A 21,870-nucleotide genomic window follows, 5' to 3' on the forward strand; every position below is an offset into this window, starting at 1 on the left:
GAAAAAGCTATTTGGAACAAGTGCTGCACTTGTTAGTGTAGGTGTAAACTGTTTAGGTTCCTAACAGAGCAGTTCTAAGGGAAAAATTGAAGAACAGACTTTCTGGAGCCAGAAAGAGTTTAACCTTGTTTAACCGGCGCTGCCCGATGCTGCTCTAGTGGCAACTCCTTCATCTAAAAGCTAAAGCACGTTAAAGCGTGCTTGATAGCAGGGGCTGGAAAGAAGCAGGAATAGACCCAAAAGGGAAAATAAAACTACAGTTTCAAGTCAGTAACCACCTCTACGGGGGCAGGGAAGCTGCTCAATGTTAGTCACTGCCACTGATCAACAGAGAGACCCTCCTTCAGCCCAAGCAAAAATGGCCTCACAGAAACTTTCAAACAGTTCAGGAACAGCAAGCCTGTAACTGAACTTTTTTAACTCTCAGAAAAGTGGGAAAAAAGCAAGATTTTTTTGTTTTTGTTTTTTACAGAGATAGCAGAGGTTCACAAGTAATATCAAGTTATAACAGTGCAGTAAATGACCCCACACAAGAGTGCTAGGTCAAGGACAGAAAATATGCAAGTTTTAAGAAAAAAACGATTAAGTGCAAACAGGAAATTCAGCAAACAGCTTTTGGTTGTGCTCTAAATACAGCTACTAATACAGAAATCAAATTTAGCAAGCCAGAAAATGCTCAAGCTAGGCAGCTATGCAGAAAAACTTAGCAAATAAACAGAGAAAAAATACTTAAAATCTCAAAAGTGGCTCCCTTCTTCTCTCAGCATTTTTTCCTCTTGGAGGGTGCTTCACCAACAGCCAACAAGCCTGAAAAGACGCCCAAACCACGAGGCAACTAGGTTTTAAGAGAGGAAGATGAAGGAGTTATGGAAATGACCCCTAGTGGCCAATAAAACTACAGTTTCAAGTCAGTAACCACCTCTACGGGGGCAGGGAAGCTGCTCAATGTTAGTCACTGCCACTGATCAACAGAGAGACCCTCCTCCAGCCTAAGCAAAAATGGCCTCACAGAAACTTTCAAACAGTTCAGGAACAGCAAGCCTATAACTGAACTTTTTTAACTCTCAGAAAAGTGGGAAAAAAGCAAGATTTTTTTTTTGTTTTTGTTTTTTACAGAGATAGCAGAGGTTCACAAGTAATATCACTACCACTCCTGTCAGTCTTTGTCTGCACTGAAAGGTTGTTTATCTGCCCCTAATCCCTTGCCTATGCTCTTCTTTTTATGTACATATTCTCTTTCCTATGTACATATTCCCCTTACTAAATTTTCCTTTTACTTTTCATCATAAAATGAAAAATGGCCATCTATAACCAAAAACAAAAGTATACCTTTCCTTTCCCACCTGTCTTTTCTGTTGTCCTTTTGTGTTTCCCCGGTTTGCTCTTCCCCATTTCTCTCTGCACTATCTCCCCATATCCTCCCCAATTATATAATCAGATGACTAATCATTTTGGTGCAGTGCCCTTGTATGGGCTGCCCATGTCACAGCTATGGCATACTTTGATGTAACTCAGTTTTGTGCAAGTTGTGCACACAGTGTCCAGAACTCTACCTGCCTGATGTCTTCCCTTGGGTCATGTGACTGTGCATACTGCAGATGTTCCAGCAACATGGTTAGGTCACGTGACTGTACATACTGCAGATGTTCCAGCAGCATGTTTACTGCCACTATCATGGCTGCAATGTTTCCTTATGCAGCCCTGTCCCTGGTATGACAGCAATACGCTACCACTGACGTATGACGAATCACCGTTAGGCCGTGTCATCCTAAACTGACTGCACTATTAACTAATGCACACTGGTGTTATGCTTTGTTTTCTGAATACCTCCCTATGGTTTAATGTGGTGAATATAGTTTTGTCACTATGACAGTTTTAAATATTATGACCCTAGAGACAGCAGTCTGTAATTTCATCCACATATCTAATAAATGTCATTTCTCAAATCCAGACAAAAACTATGTTTTGTATGCTGAAAAGAATGTTTACACTTATCAGACAAAATGTGAGTGCCAGCTAGACAAAATGACTGAAAACTGTGCTATTCTACATATATCACCGATCAGTCAATTAATAAGCATATCATTTATAGGGTCATGACATTTTGAAGAAGCAATATGAACAAAGGATACAGTCATTTCCTGGAAAAATAGGCTTTCCTTTCAGGAGTTCTGCCATAATACAGCCAACAGACCAAATATCAACTGAAAAACAGAAAAATATAGTTTAAAACACTTATACACTGTCATTTCTAGAATACATTCCTACATCACTGATACATTTTTAAAAACAGCATGGTGACCTCCTGTGAACAGTGTTCTTTCAGAAATGCAAACAATAAAAGAAAAGCTAAACCATTCCATGTATGTCCTCTTGAAGGGGAAGACATGAGAAAAATGCTCAAATGCAATGCAAATTAAAAAAAAACCAGGTAAAATACAATAAAAATGATAAAATGTAATGTACAATCAGCTCAACAGATAAATACACAAGTTCAAAAATTAGTCATAGATTATTTATTTATTTATTCAAGCATTCATTTTTGTCCATCATAATAACATCCTTTATCCTGTCCAGGCACTTTCGAATTCCACCACTATTTTGACTCTACTACCCTTTCTTGAAGGTTCTCTTCCGGCTATTCAATATTAAGAAAATCAATTGTTCTTTGGTTCTCAAAAGGTCAAAATATATTCAGTCACTGTAAAAGTATTAATTTGTGGATGCAAAACCTCCATACTTTTCAAGGAGAGACTTGGAACTGTGTACCTCGCCTCTTAATATAATCAACTCCAGGGTCACTGCTCCTAGGAGTAAAGAGGTACATGGCATTAGATTTATCCCTTTATGCATATGTGATTTTTGTCTAAGTTGCTGGAAAAAGTGAATTATATTACCAATATGAGGCCAATTCATTTTCTTTCATTCAGGAGGCTTTTATAATTACATCTAACTGTTTACCTAAGCCTGAGGCCAAATTGACAACAAGACTGAAGCTTATAACCCCTGTGTCGTTTCACTGTTATGCAAAGGAATAGCATCTGTCTTCCGATAACTTTCACCTAAGTCACCCTTTTCCTATATGAGACCACAGACATCATTTAGACTTACTAGACTTAGATGCTGCCCTTATCCAGCACTCGGACTGTAATCAACAGTGCGTTACTCTGTCTTTGTCTTAAGACGCCACTATTCTGAAATATTTTCCAACCTAAAAAGAAATTTGTGTTGAAATTGTACTGTCATTCTTTAGGCTATTAAAGAAATAAAATATATCATTCTGAATTCTGTACTGCAAAGAATCAGAAAATGTTATTTAGAAAGATTGCAGTTTTTTGCTTAGACTGTTTCTGGTTGTCCATTCTAAAAATTAAGGTACCGGTGTATTTCCTTAACTGGGCAGAGCTGTAACTGTCTCATCCATCGCCCACTGCTCCTTCCTGATGTAGTACGCCACCCCCTGAGCTTTGACCTTATTAATACCTATATGGTGTGAAATGTCACACCTCTAGTAGACTACACACACCTTGCATTCCAGAGCAATTTTTAAAAACTTTACAGGATAAAATAAACAAGAATATCTTGTGAAGAATAAAAGCTATTAAAACTGTACAAATATTAATGTTATCAGTAAGAAGGATTATTTATACTGGTAACAGTCCGTGCTTTCACAGTCTTTCCAGAAGTACTATAATATAATGCACACAAACCACAAATTATATTTTTACAAAAATTCAGTCTGTCATATCTTTGAGACTGTATAACCTAGATATATTTTGTTAAAACATTTTTGTTAACCAGACACAAGTTTACAGATGACAAGAAACTTCAATGTAGGTGCATGCTTGTTCAGATATTCACAGAAATATGAAAACAGAATGCTTAATTGTATTATTAGCAATATCAGTAACACTGAATATCTCAGGATGTGCAAATTACAGTGCAAATTTGAAAGGCAGTTTTCTTCAACAACATGTAAGGTTTCACCTGATGTCATGCAACAGCTTGTAAGTCACCTGTTCTTTAAAGTAGTAAGTGCATACAGAATTACTGTTTATTTTCATAATTACTAACAAACAGCTAGCAATATATCTGATATAAATGGACATTAACAATGTATTTTTCCTATCTCCCACCATGGCATGTCACACCATGCCTCTCAATATGACACAGGCCTCTCAGTTATGAAAATGTGAAAATAAATATCAAAATATGAATACGGAGTGATGAATGGTGATTCATTTCTGTACTGTAGGACATTTTAGATTAGCAATTTTAGTATGATTTTGTTAGTAACTCTGCACTTTCTAATACTGTTATTAGATGGTAAGCCACTTAGTAAATTAATTCACACCCCCAAAAAGGTCTGGGCGTCATAAGGATCTATGGGTGTGAACTGGAAGTACACAAAAAGTCACTATAGGCTTGAATGAGTCAATTGAACAGCATTAAAAAAAGACGTCCATTTACTCTGTAGCAACCCAGTTGGAACCTTCATACCAATCAGCTTCCCTACAGCAGATCCACACTCCCTCAGCTCTTCAAGTAAAAAGCCCAAAACAAAAACTACACACTCACACACACACACACACACACACACACACACAAACACACACACACACACACACACACACACTCACACACACACACACACACACACACACACACACACACACACGCGCGCGCGTAATAAAAAATAATGAAGGCGGTGCACTTCTCAACTGCACCCCTTAACACTTTACACCTGAGGCAATTCCTCCTTCACCTCACCTTTGCTATGCTACTGTACCTGAGTAACACTTTATATAAACTGATCTAACAAATTATGCCAAACTAAAGTATTTTAACCTGTCATTTAGTCAAACACACATCTTGAATATAAATGAACAGGTTCAGCAATAAGTTACCACATATCCCACCCTCATATTCCACTCTTATATCCCACCCTCATATCTCACTCTCATATCTGACCCTCATATCCCACTCTCATATCCCACCCTCGTATCCCACTTTCATATCCCACTCTCATATCCCACTCTCGTATCCCACTCTCGTATCCCACCCTTATATCCCACCCTCATATCCCACTCTCACATCCCACTGTCATATCCCACTCTCGTATCCCACTCTCGTATCCCACTCTCGTATCCCACCCTTATATCCCACCCTCATATCCCACTCGCATCCCACCCTCATATCCCACCATCATATCCCACCCTCATATCACACTCTCATATAACATTCTCATATCCCACCCTCATATCCCACTCTCATATCCCACTCTCATATCCCACCCTCGTATCCCACTTTCATATCCCACTTTCATATCCCACCCTCATATCCCACTTTCATATCCCACCCTCATATCCCACTCTCACATCCCACTGTCATATCCCACTCTCATATCCCACTCTCGTATCCCACTTTCATATCCCACTTTCATATCCCACCCTCATATCCCACTCTCATATCCCACCCTTATATCCCACCCTCATATCCCACCATCATATCCCACCCTCATATCACACTCTCAAATAACATTCTCATATCCCACCCTCATATCCCACTCTCATATCCCACTCTCATATCCCACCCTCGTATCCCACTTTCATATCCCACCCTCATATCCCACTCTCATATCCCACCCTCATATCCCACCCTCATATCCCACCATCATATCCCACCCTCATATCACACTCTCACTACAAACTACGGTTGTGCAAGAACTTATGATCAGTGTTAATGTTCTACTGATCACTGCACCAGTATTCCAGTACTGAAGGTTTACCTCACGGAGGTAACCTGATATCCAGCTGGCATACCAAAGCCAAAACATTCCATATGCTCATATGTCCAACGTATGACCTAAACCCATGGGCACAGGGGTACATCAGGGGTTGAAGGAGTGCAAGATCTTCAGACCATGTAAACCAGGAGAACCTGGAGAAACCTTAGTGAGATGAGTAAAGAAAAAAAACATTAGCTAAAGGATGGTCAAAGGTACTGCTCCCCCCCTCGGTCCTCAGGGTGCCAAGAAAAAATGGGTACAAACAGCAAGGGGGAATGAGGGAGGGATTCAATACTGCAACAGTGATCAGCAGGACAAATAGTGTTATGTTAAGTTCTTACACAACTGTCCTATGTCTCTCCATAGCTCACTGTTGCAGTATTCCAGTACTGAAGGCTGAATATCAAAGCTTAAAGATTGGATAAAGTGGATGGACTGGGGATGAAGTGGATGAACTGTCTTCCAATCCAAGGTGTACAGATCTGGCAAAGGAAGTCCTTGATCAAGAGAAAACATCTACTCTGCAGTGTTTTGTGAAATTGTGTACAGAGGACCAGCTGGCTGTTTCCAGAGTGGCTCTGGAGTCAATGCTCTTAAAGAAGGCACGACAGGATAATACTGTACTGGTGGAGTGGCCTTTCATAGATGAAAACAAGGATTTGCCATGGTTGGAATGAGAAAAGGAGATGGAATTTGAAATACAGTTTCTGTTTTGAAACCGGGTAGTCCAACTTCATAGAAGGAAACAAAAAGCCGGTCCATTTTTCTAATATCTTCAGTCTTACCTGAATCCCCATTTTCTATGTATATCCACTGTGTGCAGATGTCTCTCACCACCTGTTCTGTCGGTAAGGAAGGAAGGCAGGAAAATGTAGGTTCATAGGCTAACTGCCCTGATGTGTCACTTTAAGCCTAGCCAATAACCTGATGTCTGAATCAAATCCTGTACCTTGTCTCTATGAGATGAAGACCTTAACCACTATGCCAAACCCACCCTCCCTGACTGAGTGACAGTTCATTGACCACCTAAAGAAGATGTAGCCCTAAGAAAGAACCTATCCTTTTGGAAGATAAGAAAAGGATGGATGGCCATAAGGGCTTGAAGTTCAGAGACCCTTCTGGCAGAAGTAAGTGCCACCAGTAAAATGGTATTCCAAGTACAAAACTTTAGCGAGGCAGTAGCCAATGGTTCAAAAGGTGCCAGAGTAAGTTTTTCTAAAATGAAGTTGAGATCCTAGGGGAGGAGGGATAGTCTTCCTAGGTGGATTCAAGTGAAGGATGGCCTTTAAGTAACTTAAAATAGCAAAAGAGGGGGGGGGTAAATGGCATTCAGATAGAAATGTCAGACAAGTCTGTCTTTAAAGAGGAATAGGTTAGGCCAGTTTTATGCAGCTCACAAAACTAGGCAGAACTATAGGGACCCTCACCTGGAGGGGGTTCTCATTCTCTTTAAGATATCATATAGAAAATCTTTCCATTTGGAGATATAAACACTTTCTGGTGGTAGGTTTTCTCACCTCCTGAGGCAAAGTACATCTTCAGAAAATTGGTATATGAAAGGAATTAAAAAATTCTATCACCCTCGGTGTTCAGTTGAGAGATGGTAAGTTGGGATGAATCAGTGACCCATTTTTCTGTGTGAGTAAGTTCACTTTGTAGGGTAACATGTTGATGGCCCCTGGCAAGGTGAAGAAGAAGGAGGAACCACTGCTGCCTGGGATGGAAGGGAGTCAGCAGCAAGGTTGTTTGTTTGTCCCACTGGATCTTCAGTAGAACCTTTAGAATAAGAGGTGGAAGAAGGGAGCAAAGAGGTTCTTCCCATATTCATCCTCCAGGCCTGGGGACAAGGAGTCCTGGAACAAAACAGCTTGAGGTGTCTGTTCTGAGTGAAGGCAAACAGATCTACTTGAGGAATAACCCATGTATGTACTATGTTTGGGAAGACCTCCCTGTTTAGCATCCATTTGTCAGGGCCTTCCATGGACCTGCTTAAATAATCTTTAAGTACATTGCATTTGCATGGAATGTAAACTAACTTTAGGGATAGACTTGCTTTTATAGCCTGACCCCATGCCAGAAGAGCTAGCCTGCATAGATGGTAGGACTTGGTCACCCATGTTTGTTATTCAATGTGATTTTACCTGTGAAAATCCTATCAAGGCATGGTGTCCAAAGGAGAGAACTCTCTGGAACAGCTTAAATAAGAGCCCTAATTTCCTTGACATTGATGTGCTCTCTCCTCTGTTTGAGGAGAACAATGATCCTGTCCAGGCTCCCCAAGTCAGATCTGCTGAATCCATGTGCAGTTCCTGGTTGGGAGTGGTTGGGTAGAAGGGAGGTCACATGTTGTGCTAGATTTGAAAAATCCATTACGGTAACTTTTTCTTCCAAAAGGGTGGGAAAGGGATTTGTAAATCTAGTGGGTGACAGTTCTGGGACCAAAAAGATTTCAGGTAGCACTGGATCTTTTTCATATGTTGCCTGGCAAATGGTACCATAGGAATAGTTGCTGCCATGTAACCCAGGATTCTAAAAATCTCCCCTGCAGGGGTGGACTGAACAGGGAGAAGAAACTGGAAGAATTTGGAGTGAGACTGAACCTTATTTCAAGGAAGGTAAGCTGTCACTGCCTGAATATCCAGTCCACAACCCAGGAAAATCAGATCCTGGGATGGAATCAGAGAAGACTTTTGGAGGCTGAGGGAGTAACCTGTTTTCTGCATAATAAAAATCAGGACACCGGGATGCATACATAATGTGTTCTGAGCAGTGATGGGAGTAAAATATTACAATATGTAATACATTACTGTACTATATTACAATAGTAACTAGTCATAGTAATATATTACTTTTTTAGTAACTAGTAACTTAAATGTGAATTACTTTTGAGTTACTTTTGCTTAAACCAGTGGTTCTCAATGTGGGTGATATAGCTTCCTAAAAAGCGATGCAAAACGTCCGGGGTACCTATAAAGTATGGATAGTAATCAGATTTTAGGAGATAATAGACACTTTGAAGTGGCACTTTGGATAAAAAATTACAATATAATGTTGGCACAACTCATAGCATGTAGCATTCATAATAGATCATTAGAATTAGTCTGGAGCAAAATTTACTTCATTTTTTAGCACTGCAAGGAGGTGAAAGCTAATGCTGACCAGACTCCAGCCCTGCCCTGGTACTGTGGGACCCTCACCCACTAAAACACCCCCTAAAACTGGGGCAATTCTAACCTGCTAGAGATCATATTCTTACCTTGCCGTATAATAAATGGCATTGGTTCTTCATACCACCATTAGTCAGAATCAAACTCATCACTCATCAGTTGAGAACCTGATGCCCAACCCACTGCACCAAGCAGGATGCTTCAAGTGGCTCTATGATCAACTTTTGCCCTGACAATATTTTGTTAAGTCCTATTTAAAATTCTTTTCAGGTCTCGACTTTTAGTTGCTGAAAATAGACAATGTGATAGGTTTTCATAGGTTTTGTACTGCTCTCTAGTTTGGTTTAATTATTGTCTGTGACTCTCTGCTGCGGTGGTGGTGCTGCGGTAGCGTTGTCGCCTGACAGACGTTGCCCGTTCGATTCTCAGTTAGAGCGTCTTCTGTGTGGCGACATGCGTGAGTGGGCCTTCCTTCGTTGAAGGTTGTGCATTAGGCCCGGCAAGCCAGCACGTAAAAATCTACTGCCAATCATTAGCGGACCACAGTTCCGCTGTGGTGACCCCTAACCTGGAAAAGCCAAAAGACATTGTCTGTGACTCTCTGGCTATAAAGACTGTTAGGGATCACCATGGTGGATCATCAGTCTGCAGAACAAGTGGCAGTGGAGTTTTACTTTGTTGAGTTAACCAACCCAGCGTTCAACCTTCTTCAGGAGGCACATGCATGCACACACTCACACCTAAAGCCAATTTAGAATGTCTAATCCACCTGCAGCATGTCTTGGGAATGTGGGAGGAAACTGGAACACCCTGAGGAAACTCACTCGAACACAGGGAGTGTAGATCATAGTTTGTGTGTTGTACTTTTAAAGCCACTGTAGTTCATGGGCACATGCATAAAAAGTACCGAGCACATGCAAGCAGAGCGCCATTTTGTGTAAATAGCTGGAGTGAAAGCATGTATGTGTGTAGCAGTCAGTCAGTTCTAGTTCGCTTAAGTGCTATGTTCCAGTCATCCATCTTGATGCGTCTGTGTGTAATAAATATCTTAAATGAACACCCAAGCCTTGTCATCTTATTTGAATACACAAGATGAGTGACATGTTGTCAGAATGGGATCTGAAGTCATAACTTCTTAAAACCATGAGGCGCACAGTCAGAAATGGAGGAATATACAAGAGTGGCTCAAACGACTGCAAACGACTCGTAAATAGGTCAGAAAATATTTCAGGTTCTTAAACTCATTTAAATGATTTTTCCCTCAATGAATATAAAACAAAGCCTTCCAAACCAATTAGTGAATAAACAAAATGCTCAAAATTGCGACATACTGAAAAAAGTACTTGAAATAATTACAAAAACAACTGAAACAATATCCGAATCTTATAAAATGTTCAAAGAAGAGAAAACAACTGTATTTTCTCACAATGTATTACTTTTTCACATTAACTAAAGCTATTCAAAGTATTTAAAGTGTGCAAAGTGTTTGCAGTGTGTGCAGTATTACAGTGCAGTCTTTTCAAAGAGTACAGTTATTTCAAAGAGTCTGTTTTACAGCTGAATATAATTACAAGTACCTGGTGTGCATTTGACAATTATTTGGCATGGCAGAGGGATTTCACAGACCTGATCCACTTGTGTTTGATAATAATATTGCTGAAAACTGAAGAGTGTTTGAGCAAAAATATGATATTTTCATACAGACTGCTTTTTCTGACAAAGACACACATACAAAACATTTATTCTGCTCAGTTTAGCTGGTTTAGAAGCAATTGAGAGGGAACATTCATTTGTATATGCACCTGCTGTTTATGCAGAGAAGGGGGAGACTGCCATACTGTGGTACAAGCTGAAACGCGGGAAGACTCTTGAGTGCTTAAAACATAAATTTAAAGAAATGTGCAACCCTCAAACGAATATTACAGTGGAAAGGCACTATTTTACATAAGAGATCAAAAGCCTGCTGAAAATTTTGCAGCACATATAACTGATTAAGAAACAAGGCAAAAACGTGCAGATTTGGTGATCTGAGAGATGAGTTGATAAAAGACAAGCTTGTGTGTGTTGATAATAATGCAGTGAGAAAGAGTTTACTTTGAGACAGTGATTTAACTTTAAGCAAAACCACAGAGATTTGTCAGATATATGATCTTACAGACAAGTATAAGAATATGCTTATGAATGAAAAGAACATCCTTGCAACTTCTTCCAGCATGAATGTTGATAGTACGCAGCACACTACGGCTGACATTTGGACCCAGCAGAATCGTAGTTTCTTTCACGTCACTGCCCACTGGATTGACTGTGACACACTTCAAAGAACGTCAGCTGTTTTGTCATGCTGTAGATTACAGGAGAGGCATACATAAGATCTCATAGCATCAACTCTTGAGAGCATTCCCATCAAGTACAAGATAGATCAAAATGTGTGTGTGTAACAATTACTGACAATGGCAGCAATTTTGTAAAGGCTTTCGCTGTCTTTTCAGAATGTGAGAGATCTGAGACTACAAGCATTCTGTCCCAAGAGGATGATGATGATGGTGAAGTGATTTACAACAGTGTGACAGCCATGCTGAGTCTGTCAGGGTAAAGCGGGAACACCTACTCACTGCCTCTCCATCTGAGATGTGCAGGACACACATTGAATCTAGTTGTTGTGCAAGATACTGAATCTGCTTGTAGTGATGTGAAGCACTATGACCAAATGTATGCTGCTTGCAACAAGAATAGTCGCAGCACCCAAGCTGTTGAGGTGGTTTGAAATAAGTGTGATCTGGCATTGATTATTCCCAATGTGACACGATGGAGACAATTCACCTCATTGCAACTCGTGATGAAGGTTTGCTGAGTGACATGTGAACAAATTGGAATTGCCATCTTCAGGCCTGCAGAAATTGCCTTTGTTGCTGAGTTTGTGCAAGTAATGCAGCCCCTGGCAATGGCTCTGGACATCCTGCAGTCAGAGCTGAAAAGCTTCAAGGGAATCCTGATTCCCACCATTATGTGCCCGAAAAACAAGTTGTCCGAAGTCAGGCAGTCTGTGAAGCTTATTGTGCCGCTAGTGGATGCTCTTCTTAAAGGCAATGAGGCTTGGATCAATCATTTTCTGGAGCATGAACAGCTCATTCTGGGTAGCATAGAGTGCCCACAGTTCCATTTGCAATGGATGGACAGTGAAGAGCAGAAACTCAGAGGCAAGGCTCTGCTCCTTGACATCATGCAGGAACTGGATGAACTTGCACATGGGTCATCTGAAGCTTCTGCATTTACTGCCACAGACAGCTTCTTTAGCTTCAAAGAGTCGACACCAGCCAATGTCAGCATATCTTCTCAGATGGACATGTATCTGGCTGACTTTTCCAGAGACAGTTGCCCCTTCTTTGACCCAACAGAAATGTGTAGTCATTGTGAATATTTATATAAAGTGATATTTTGTTTGACTTTGTTGTGTTAACAGTCTTATTAGACCTATTTGACATTTTCTGTAAAAATTTTTGCATCTACGGCACTAGTTTTAGCAGATAAGCCTATTGTACATTGTTGAAAATTTGATAGGTTGTAACTTGTTATGGGTCTTGTGTTGCTGGCTGAGCATACTTTGGTTTAAGTATTAAACTGTAACTCTCTGACTATAAAGACTAGTCTGTGAGACTTTGTAAACTGTAAAACGCCATTCATCATTACTGTAATACTGTGTATGCAACTTTAATATTAATACACTCATAATTATGTGTAGTAAGCATGTGTTCCTCACACACAAGTACTATGTGAGTAAATCTGAATGAGAATTGATAAACTCTGTGTATGTAAAAGTAACTCAATAGTAACTAGTTACTTTAGTTAGTAACTAATAATAGTAATATATTACTATTTTAGAAAATTAACAAGTAATAGTAATACATTAATTTCACTTAAAAGTAATTAGTAATAAGTAATAGTAACTTATTAGTTTTATAAGTAACTAACATGGGCCTATATCAGAAGCGCAAACTTTCATATGAGCAAACTTTTGAAAGCTTGCTTGTTTCAACGGAGATATCCGTACGGAGTATTTCCCTTTACTTCACTGTAGTGCGATCTCGGACTTGATATATTTAAGTGGCGGGGGGTAGGGGGGTGCAGGGGGGCTTGCCTCCCTGCTCAGAGCATTCAGGTAGTTTTTTTTGTTTTTGTTTATTTTTATTATATGTTTGATGTTTTAAAACTTGATCTCGATCATATGAGTGTCGAAGTTTTAAAACTTCGAGCATATAATATAGACCCACTAGCACAACACTGGTCCTGAGAGATAGCCTAGATTAGAAGGGCATCCAGGTATAGGAAAATATGCATTCTCTGAGTTCGGCAAATGTTAATGCCTAGGGTACGGCACTTCGTAAAAATCCTGAGAGCAGTAGATAAACCATAGTAAAGCAGAGAACTGAAAGTGCAACAAAAAAGCAGAGATTCTGAGGAATTTTATGCAGGTGGGATGAATATGCATGTGTGGATGTGATTCTTTCAGGTCTGGGGGAAACTGGAAAAGCTTGAGGAAGGATGAAAAGAATAAGGGTCTGCAGTGAGACCATCTTGAAAAGATGGAACCCCCAAAAAGTGTTAAGGTGAGATACATCCAGAATAGGCCTCCAAGTACACTCTTTCCTGGGGACCAGAAAAAGCCTTGAATAAAAGCCTTCTCCTAAATGGTGGTGGGACACCAGTTCTGTGGTGTCCTGGTTGAGGAAGCCCTGTAAGAGAGGACAATAAAGGTGAGTGTGACTGGGAGGAGGAGGTGGGGGAATAGTGGGAATACCACTCAGTGATGGAATTTCCTAACAAGACACCTTGTAACCTTGTAAAATGAGGGATAATACCCACTTTACTATTATGATGAATTCCCAGGCTGGGGGGAAAAAGTTAGTGTTTTTGACAAGGAAATCATTGGATCGAGGAGGGAAGTATGTGGCAGCAGACAGTCATACTGACTTGTTTGGGAATGGAGGTTTCCAGACTTGGAGTCTAGGTAGGTTTGTCACAAAATCTTTTCCTTAGCTGCTTCCTGTCCTTTTGAGAGAGATTATGATCCTTGTGGATAAACAAAGTGGGTTACTCAGATAATTTCTTTGATACCTAGGTGGTACTGTTGTGAGAAAAAATCTTTTTTAAGGTTCTGTATCAATTTTACCCTTTTCTTGCAGAGTCTTGAAAATTCTGCTGCAGACAGTCCATATAAAAAGTCTGTGTTTGTGTGTGTGTGTGTGGGGGGGGGGGGGATCCAAAAGCTTGGCCTTAACATCCTCAGGGAGCGACTGTGGATGAAGTCAAGCAAATCTTCTAATAACTGAGTCAGTAGCACCAACCCTGGAAGGAGCCTCAGCATCATAGCTGTAGCTACTGGAATGTTGTGCAATGTGTGTAGCTTGTCCAACCATAGAAATCATGTGCTGCATACTGTCAGAAAACTCAGGATTGGCCATGGTGTTGTTTAAAACCCTGCAAAGGACAGAAGGTTTTTAATGTTTTAAGTCTGATAATTTAAAGTTCTGAGGGCCAGAGTGGCAGAGGTGATAACCTTCCTACCATATCCGTCCACAGCCCTGCTATCTTTCTCAGATGGCAAAGCATTAGCCGCTGGCAGAAGTTTGGTAGGTGTGTTAGTAGTAACAGAAAATGCAGAAGGATTTGCTACAGGATTTTTTTAGAGAGACTTAAGGTCCTCGTGTATCTTAATAATCCTATCAGGCTTCTTAGGTGCCAAAGGCTGGGAATCATTAAAAGTGGATGGAAAAATATCCAGGAAGGCCTCCAAGACTGGAGGGACAGAAGAAGGTGTCACAGCCCCTACCTCCAGCAAATGACGTACCTTTTTGTATATCTGACACCTGGTTCGAGTCCCAGTCAGGGTGTTGTATCATTTTTATTATTGTTTTCCCAAAAGAGATTTCCTCCATGAGGGAGTCAGGAGACAAGATGTCCTTATTAACAGAAGTAAAATGAGAATGATAATGCATTTGTGATGAATATGCTAAGGAATCTTCATCTAAATCAGACTCTTCCTCCTCCTCATATGTAGATTCACATTGCCTTTACTAAGGGGGAGGAGTAGAAAGGAAATAAGGGGCCCTTTTATAGGCCCTGTGAAAACTCCACCTATTCCTTTTCTTCAGCCATCTGAGTTGGAGAAACATTTTTAGCTTTCTGTTTATTTTTCTTAGGGGTGACATCTGCCCTCATGATGTGCATTGGATCAGAATCCTGATGGACCTTAATCAAAGTGTCAGGCACCTCTTTCCTCATGAAGATTTGACGAATGCCCTCTGATTCCTCCGAAATAATCACCTTGGTTCCCCTTTTCTCAATCGTATCAGTATGAGCAGTCTCGTCAGATGTGTGAGAGTCAGACACCATACCAGCTTTCAGTGGGATTGTGTTAGTGGGTTTGTAGGCTGCTGCTAGGCTAACAATCACTACGGCCCTCACATGCCTAGCTATGCACCCCAAATTATTTGGGTCCTGAGTATCATGGGTACCTTTGCGAGGGCACGTTAGGGAGTTAACTAAGAATTTGAGAGGGGAGTATTAGGATAATACTTTTCTTACTGACGGCCTCTGTCCATAAGGGACAAAGTGGTCAGACTAGGGGCAAATTTATGATTTCCCATCCAATTGTCAAGGCTTTGTTTGACTAGGGTCACGGATGAACTGTGTTTACATGGCTGGGGTGCCCATTCCACAGTGGGTGAATCCTTTTGGATACATAACTGTCTCTCCAGCATGTTCTGTTTATGTCACAAGCGAAGTTCAGATCCCTGATCTACTGTTTCAGGTGCTGTTTATTTTGCACATGTGGAATACATGCATCAGGGCTTGGTCTGAGGAAGCCCTGTAAGCCAGGCAAAGATCCCCTCTCAGAAGTCTGTAGGAGACTGAATACATTCTCCTGGTCCCAGAGAATATGTCAAAAGAACCGTGGACTCCTGCAGCATTACAACAGGTACATCGGAATCTGACTGAGCAGCAGACCGTTCAGGTCTAGACTTGTTAAATTTCTTTTTTTTGGTACGAATGGAATGCCTAAGGCTGAGAGTTCCGCCACTTTGGTTTGCTCAAAATACTTACAACGTTGGATTTCTAAGTAGGTATTTAATGAGAAAAATCAAGTATGGAGGGTTTTAGAAGAAATGATCAGCAGATCCAACAGCTTCTGTAATCTTGTTCAGCTCCTACACAAAATAAGCATTAGGAGAGGAGATTCTTATATGGTATCTGTCTGCCACTGTCACTCTTAGTCGACATTAACAAATCTTTAAGAGAAAAATGCAAGAAAAGGAAGTTTCCACAATTGGGCACTTATCTCACGGTATCAGCCGCCAACAACATGGAGAACGGACGAACAGGAGTGAGATCTTGTGCTCAAACTAATGGCACTATAGTGTGTGGATCTTACACTCCTACATCTGGTCATGTATCCCTACACCCAAAGGCTTAGGTCACATGCCAGATGCGTAAGTGTATGGAAGGTTTTGGTTTTGGTACACAACCTGGATGTCAGGTTATCTTGGTGAGGTAACCCATCAGTATTGGAATACTGAAACGGTGATCTAAGGAAGAACATCAAATAGTATGCTGAATTATTAGAATAAAAACATAAGAATGGAACAATGTGAGTGGTAAGAAAAATAATATGAAGTGCAGAGAAGCCAAAGACTGCCATAACAGAAAATAAACATACAATTATACATTACATAGCGATGAAGGGAAAGTAAAGCTGTGTACACTTACCATAAATGTAGATGTTCGAGTGTCTTCACTGTTGCAGTCATCACATTTGGGTTATCCCTGCTGGGGTAGCCCTCGGCTGGCCAGAACACCAGAGACTTAGTATTTCTGAGTCGGTTGCTGTTGCTTGAAGACTAACGTCAGGTCGTCAGTGGTATAAAGTAAGGCAGCTGATGCCATTACATCAGTTTTTATTGCCCTAACCGGTCAGGAGCCCCCAAAGGAGGAGGCCAGGCTCTGTTGGCAGGACCCCACAAGTGGAAAATAAATACCAACATGCCCCTTGTAAGAAAGGAGAACAACAAGGAAAAAAGGTAACAAAAAAGAAAAAGGGGAGATGGCGGGTGGGTAACCAGGACTGCAACAGTGAAAACACTCAAACATGTACATTTATGGTAAGTGTACACAACTGTACTATGTTCTTCGTGTTTCACTGCTGCAGTCATTACATTTGGGTAGATTCCCAAAGCTGAGGAAATGGGTGGAGACAGTCAAGGAAGCTAGGGGCTGGCTAGCATGCCCTACAAGACTGTAGAGGCAAACCCTGCCCTGGATTTGGAGAAGGTAGGCAGGTGGTAATGCTTGGTAAAGGTGTGAACAGATGTCCAAGTGGCAGCCTCCAGGCTGTCCCTGGGTGGGGACCCCCTCTGAGGAAAGCTGCAGAGGTGGAGGCTGCTCTGGTGGAGTGGGTCCTGACCCCCTTGGGGGGAGGTTTTCCATGTTGCTTGTAGCAGAAATGGATGCAGTGTGCTATCCATTTGGAAATGGTTTGCTTGGAGATGGCTTTGCCCTCTGCCCCTGAAGCAAAGCTAACCAGGTGTTGATCAGATGTTCTGAAGGGTTTAGTCCTGTCCAAATAGTATCTGAGTTGTCTGTGCACATCTAGGGAGTGCAGAATCCTTTCCCCCTTGTTTTGAGGGTTAGGAAAGAAGGTGGGTAAATGGAAGGATTGGTTGAGAGCCACACTGGAAACCACCTTGGGAATGAAGGATGGGTTAGTTCTGAGGAATACCCTGACTGCACAGAAGATGATGAAGGGTTCCACAGCCATGAGTCCTTGCAGCTCAGAGACTCTTCTGGCTGAAGTGATGGCCAGGAGGAAGGCTGTCTTCCAGGAGAGAAATTTTAGCTCTGCAGAAGAAGCTGGTTTGAATGGAGGCAGGGTGAGCTTTTCAAAGACAAAGTTAAGGTCCCAAGCCAGTATTGGTGCCCTTCTGGGGGGCCTCAAGTTGTTAGCCCCTCTGAGAAACTGCTTGATCAGAGGGTGTGAGAAAAGAGGCTGCCCAGTAGGAAAATGAGCGGAAATAGCAGAGGCATGAATTTTTACAGAGGAGAAAGAGAGAGCACTGTGTAGTAGGTCAGCTAAGTATTCCAGGATGAGAGGGATGGAGGGTTGTGCCGTATTGGCTCCCTTAGCCTGGATCCAGGTGCAGAACCTTTTCCATTTATCTGCATAAGACTTTCTGGTGCTAGGGCGTCTCGTCTCTCGTATAACATCCAGAACCTGTTAAATGAGAAGGGCAGATTAGTCAGGGGTCAGGTTATAAGCCAAGCTGCCAAATTGAGTGTCTGCAATTGGGGTGCATGAATTACCCTGCCCTCTGGGTTAGGAGGTTGGGAATCTGAGGAAGATTCCATGGGGGCAGTGGGGACAGGCTGCGCAGCAAAGCGTATCATTGCTGTCTGGGCCAGTCGGGAGCTATGAGAATAGTCCTTGGTTTTTCCTCTCTTATTTTGATCACTACCTTGGGAATGAGAGGTAGGGGAGAAAAGCCATAGACTGAGAAGTTTACCCAGGGGAAGGACAAGGCATCTACTTTCCATGCCATGCAGTGATGCTCCTAGGTGCAGAATTTGTTGAGCTGATGGTTGGTGTGGGAGGCAAAAAGGTTGACCTCCGGGTTTCCCCATTTCTGAGTTATTAGTAAGAAGGTGTTTCTGTTGAGCTGCCACTCATGGGGGTCCAACAGTTTTCTGCTTAATTAATCTGCCAGAAAGTTGAGAGAGCCTGGCAGGTATTGTGCTAACAGGTATAGATACATGGAAGAGGCTGTGAACCAAAGGGTCATGGCCAGCCTGCACAGCGGGTAGGAGTGAGTCCCTCCCTGTGTGATGATGTGCCACATCACAGTAGAGGGTAGGAGTGAGTCCCTCCCTGTGTGGTGATGTGCCACATCACAATAGAGGGTAGGAGTGATTCCCTCCCTGCGTGATGATGTGCCACATCACAATAGAGGGTAGGAGTGAGTCCCTCCCTGCTTGATGATGTACCACATCACAATAGAGGGTAGGAGTGAGTCCCTCCCTGTGTGATGATGATGTGCCACATCACAATAGAGGGTAGGAGTGAGTCCCTCCCTGCGTGATGGTGTGCCACATCACTGTGGTGTTGTTTGTTTTGATCAGGAGAACCCATGGAGAGAAAACGGGTTTGAAAGCTATCAAGGCCTGCTGCACAGCCATCATCTCTTTTAGACTGATGTGCAGGGGGAGTTGCTGGGGGTTCCATTGGCCCTGTATGTACTTACCGTCCAGGTGTGCACCCCAAGCAGATTCTGATGCATCTGTGATGAGAGTCTGGGCAGCGGGGTGTAGGGAGAAGGGCAGTCACTTGTTGTGGGAGCAGGCTGTTGCCCACCAAAGACATTCCTCCCTCAGGCAAGGAATAATAGCTCCCCAGGGCTTGCAGGATTTCCCTTGCAGAAAGTTGGGGCCTGGTGACCAGTTGAGAGAAGTAAGCTGATAGCAAACTTTGTTTCTCTGGTGTTAGGTATGTCATCTGGGATGCTGTGTCCAGACTTGCTCCCAGGAAGATTATCCTTTTGGTCAGTACCTGTTTGGATTTCTTTTTATTGATTGTGTACCCTAAGGAGGTTAGTAGGTCCTTTACAAAGGCCGGGTCTTTGAGCAGCTTTTCCTGGCTGTCTGCCTGAATAAGGCAGTCATCTAAGTAGGGATAAATCTGAATATTTCTTTGTCTGCATTTTGTGAAAACTCTGGGAGCAGTAGATAAGCCATAGGGAAGTGAAGAGAACTGTAAGTGTTGAGATCCTGCCCTGAAGCAAAGATATTTTCTGCAGGACTCCCTGGTTTGATGTGGAGGTAGACGTTTTTTAGGTTGAGGGAGACTAGCCAAGCGTCCCTGCATGGATAGCAGCTGCTGGAGGGTGAGCATTTTGAATTTTGTGATCACCAGGAATGTGTTTAGGATGGACAGATCAAGGATGGGATGCCAGGTGCCCTCTTTTCTGGGTACCAGAAAGAGTCTGGAGTAGAAGCCTTGGCCTATCTGCTCTGCAGGAACATGTTCTACTGCTCCCAAGGAGAGCAGGGTATGGATTTGCTTTTGAGCCTCTGCCCATGAATTTGGTGGTAGATCTGGGAACCCTTTGGGGGTTGGAAGGGTGTGGAAGGAGAATTTGTACCCCTGAGACACAATGTTCAGAACCCATTGGTCCTTGGTAATGGTGGCCCAGGTGCTTGAGTGAAAGGACAGTTTTCCTCCCAGGGTTTATGATGGTGGACAGAGGCAAGGTAGGGAGGGGGTAAGTTATTGTGAGTTTTTGCCATAAGGGCTGGCTTACAACTCCCTGGTTTTGAAGTGGAGGCAGTCCATTGCTTAGATCTCTGCAACCCATGGGACTGCTGTCTTGGAGGTCTATTTCCATGGGACCTAGGTTGGCCCTGTTTAATAGGTGCGGAAAAGGACCAGTGCTTGTAAGGAAAATGCCTGCTGAACCTAGGTGGCAGCACCTGTAAGAAATCTTTAACAGTCTGCATAGATTTTGCTTTTTCTTCCATCTTTTTTAGGACCTCTTCAGCTTTAGTACCAAATAAGTTATCTTTGTGCAAGGGTGCATCCAACAATTTTGATTTGACACGGTCTGGCAGGGGTTGTTCCTTAAGCCATGCATGTCTTCTAATGACAGATGCAGTGACTGCTGCCCTGCAAGAAACTTCTAGGGCATCAAAACCACAGCGCAAAGTGTGTTTATTTACCTGACCAGCAAAATGAATTAATTCCTGTAAATCGTTAGATTCTGGCCGTGCAGGAAAGGAGGAAATGTTTTGTTTAAGGAGTTCCTCGGTATGCTGCTGATACTCAAGCATATGGAACTGACAATTTAGTGCCCTTATAGTAAGAGTAGCTGAGGTGCATACTTTTTTCGCCATCTGTCCAGTGCTCTGGAATCCCTGTCTGAGGGGGTGGGATTCTTAGCTCAAGTAGCTTTAACCCCTTTTGGACCTTGGGTAATGACCTCAGGGTCAGCTGTTGGGTTTTTAAAAAGATATTTGTGTGAGTCAGGGACACTGTAGTACCTGTCTGGTTTACTGGGTGCAGGAGGGAGGGTGTCTGGAGTCAAGCTGGATTCAAGGAAGACATCATCTATCACATCTAGGACTGGGGGGATGGCTAAGGGCCTGTGCTGTGGAAGGTCCAGGAACTCTGAGTCTCTTTTTAGACTGTGGGTAGTCTTGACTCTCCCATTTGAAATGCTCCCTTAAAGTATGCAAGGTTTCCCTAAAAGAAAAATCCTCTGGGGAAAGGCTGAAGGAATAGATTCCTCTGCATCAGAATGCTCATATGTAGAGAGGGGCTGCATGTCTTTATAGTCAGATGCATCAGATTCATATGACTCTTGTTCAGACAAAACTTCTGAAGATAGATCTCTCTTTTGCTTTTTGAGGGAGTGGCTTGGCTTCCCCTAATCAGCATGATAAGGTCCTCTGCCATTCTAGGCATTTGTGACTGAGGCAAGGGAGCAGGCATCGAAGAATGGCTGGAAGGTGGTTTCTTAGGGGAGGTTCGACCCCAGGGTCTAAGGAGCTCAGTTGGTTTAGAAAGAACGGCAGCTGTGAAAGAAGGCATCAGTTTATGTCTGGATTTGGTGTTGCGAAGGACGTCCTCAGAAGCCGGTGCCTGCACAGTAGCTCCGGACCCATCCAAGGTAGAGACAACCACAGGATTCTTAGATGAAGAAGAGTTCTGCGGCACACCAAACTCTTAAAGGGCATCAGGGGCTGCAAAAGCACCTCACTGAATTCCGGAAGACTGATGACCTGCTTGGCGGTAGCATCGTCGGAAGGTTTAGTCTTGTGCGGTCTGTCTCTGTCTTTATCTTTACGTTTTTTCAGAAATCTGCTGACGGATGG

At 42.4% G+C, this 21,870-nt stretch overlaps 1 protein-coding gene across 2 annotated transcripts in view; it reads right to left on the reverse strand.

Moving 5' to 3' along the window:
- Positions 1 to 21,870, reverse strand: part of LOC122815929 (mitogen-activated protein kinase 11-like) — an 836,549-nt gene that overhangs the window by 229,518 nt on the left and 585,161 nt on the right. For both annotated transcript variants that reach the window (XM_044088796.1, XM_044088795.1), the window contains exon 8: positions 2,133 to 2,204. In XM_044088796.1, the coding sequence (XP_043944731.1) occupies positions 2,133 to 2,204 (72 nt within the window). The remainder of the gene's footprint in view (positions 1 to 2,132; positions 2,205 to 21,870) is intronic.

Source organism: Protopterus annectens, chromosome 11.part0 (assembly GCF_019279795.1).
Source record: "Protopterus annectens isolate FY-2018-M chromosome 11.part0, PAN1.0, whole genome shotgun sequence".
In the NCBI taxonomy this organism is placed as follows: domain Eukaryota; kingdom Metazoa; phylum Chordata; order Ceratodontiformes; family Protopteridae; genus Protopterus; species Protopterus annectens.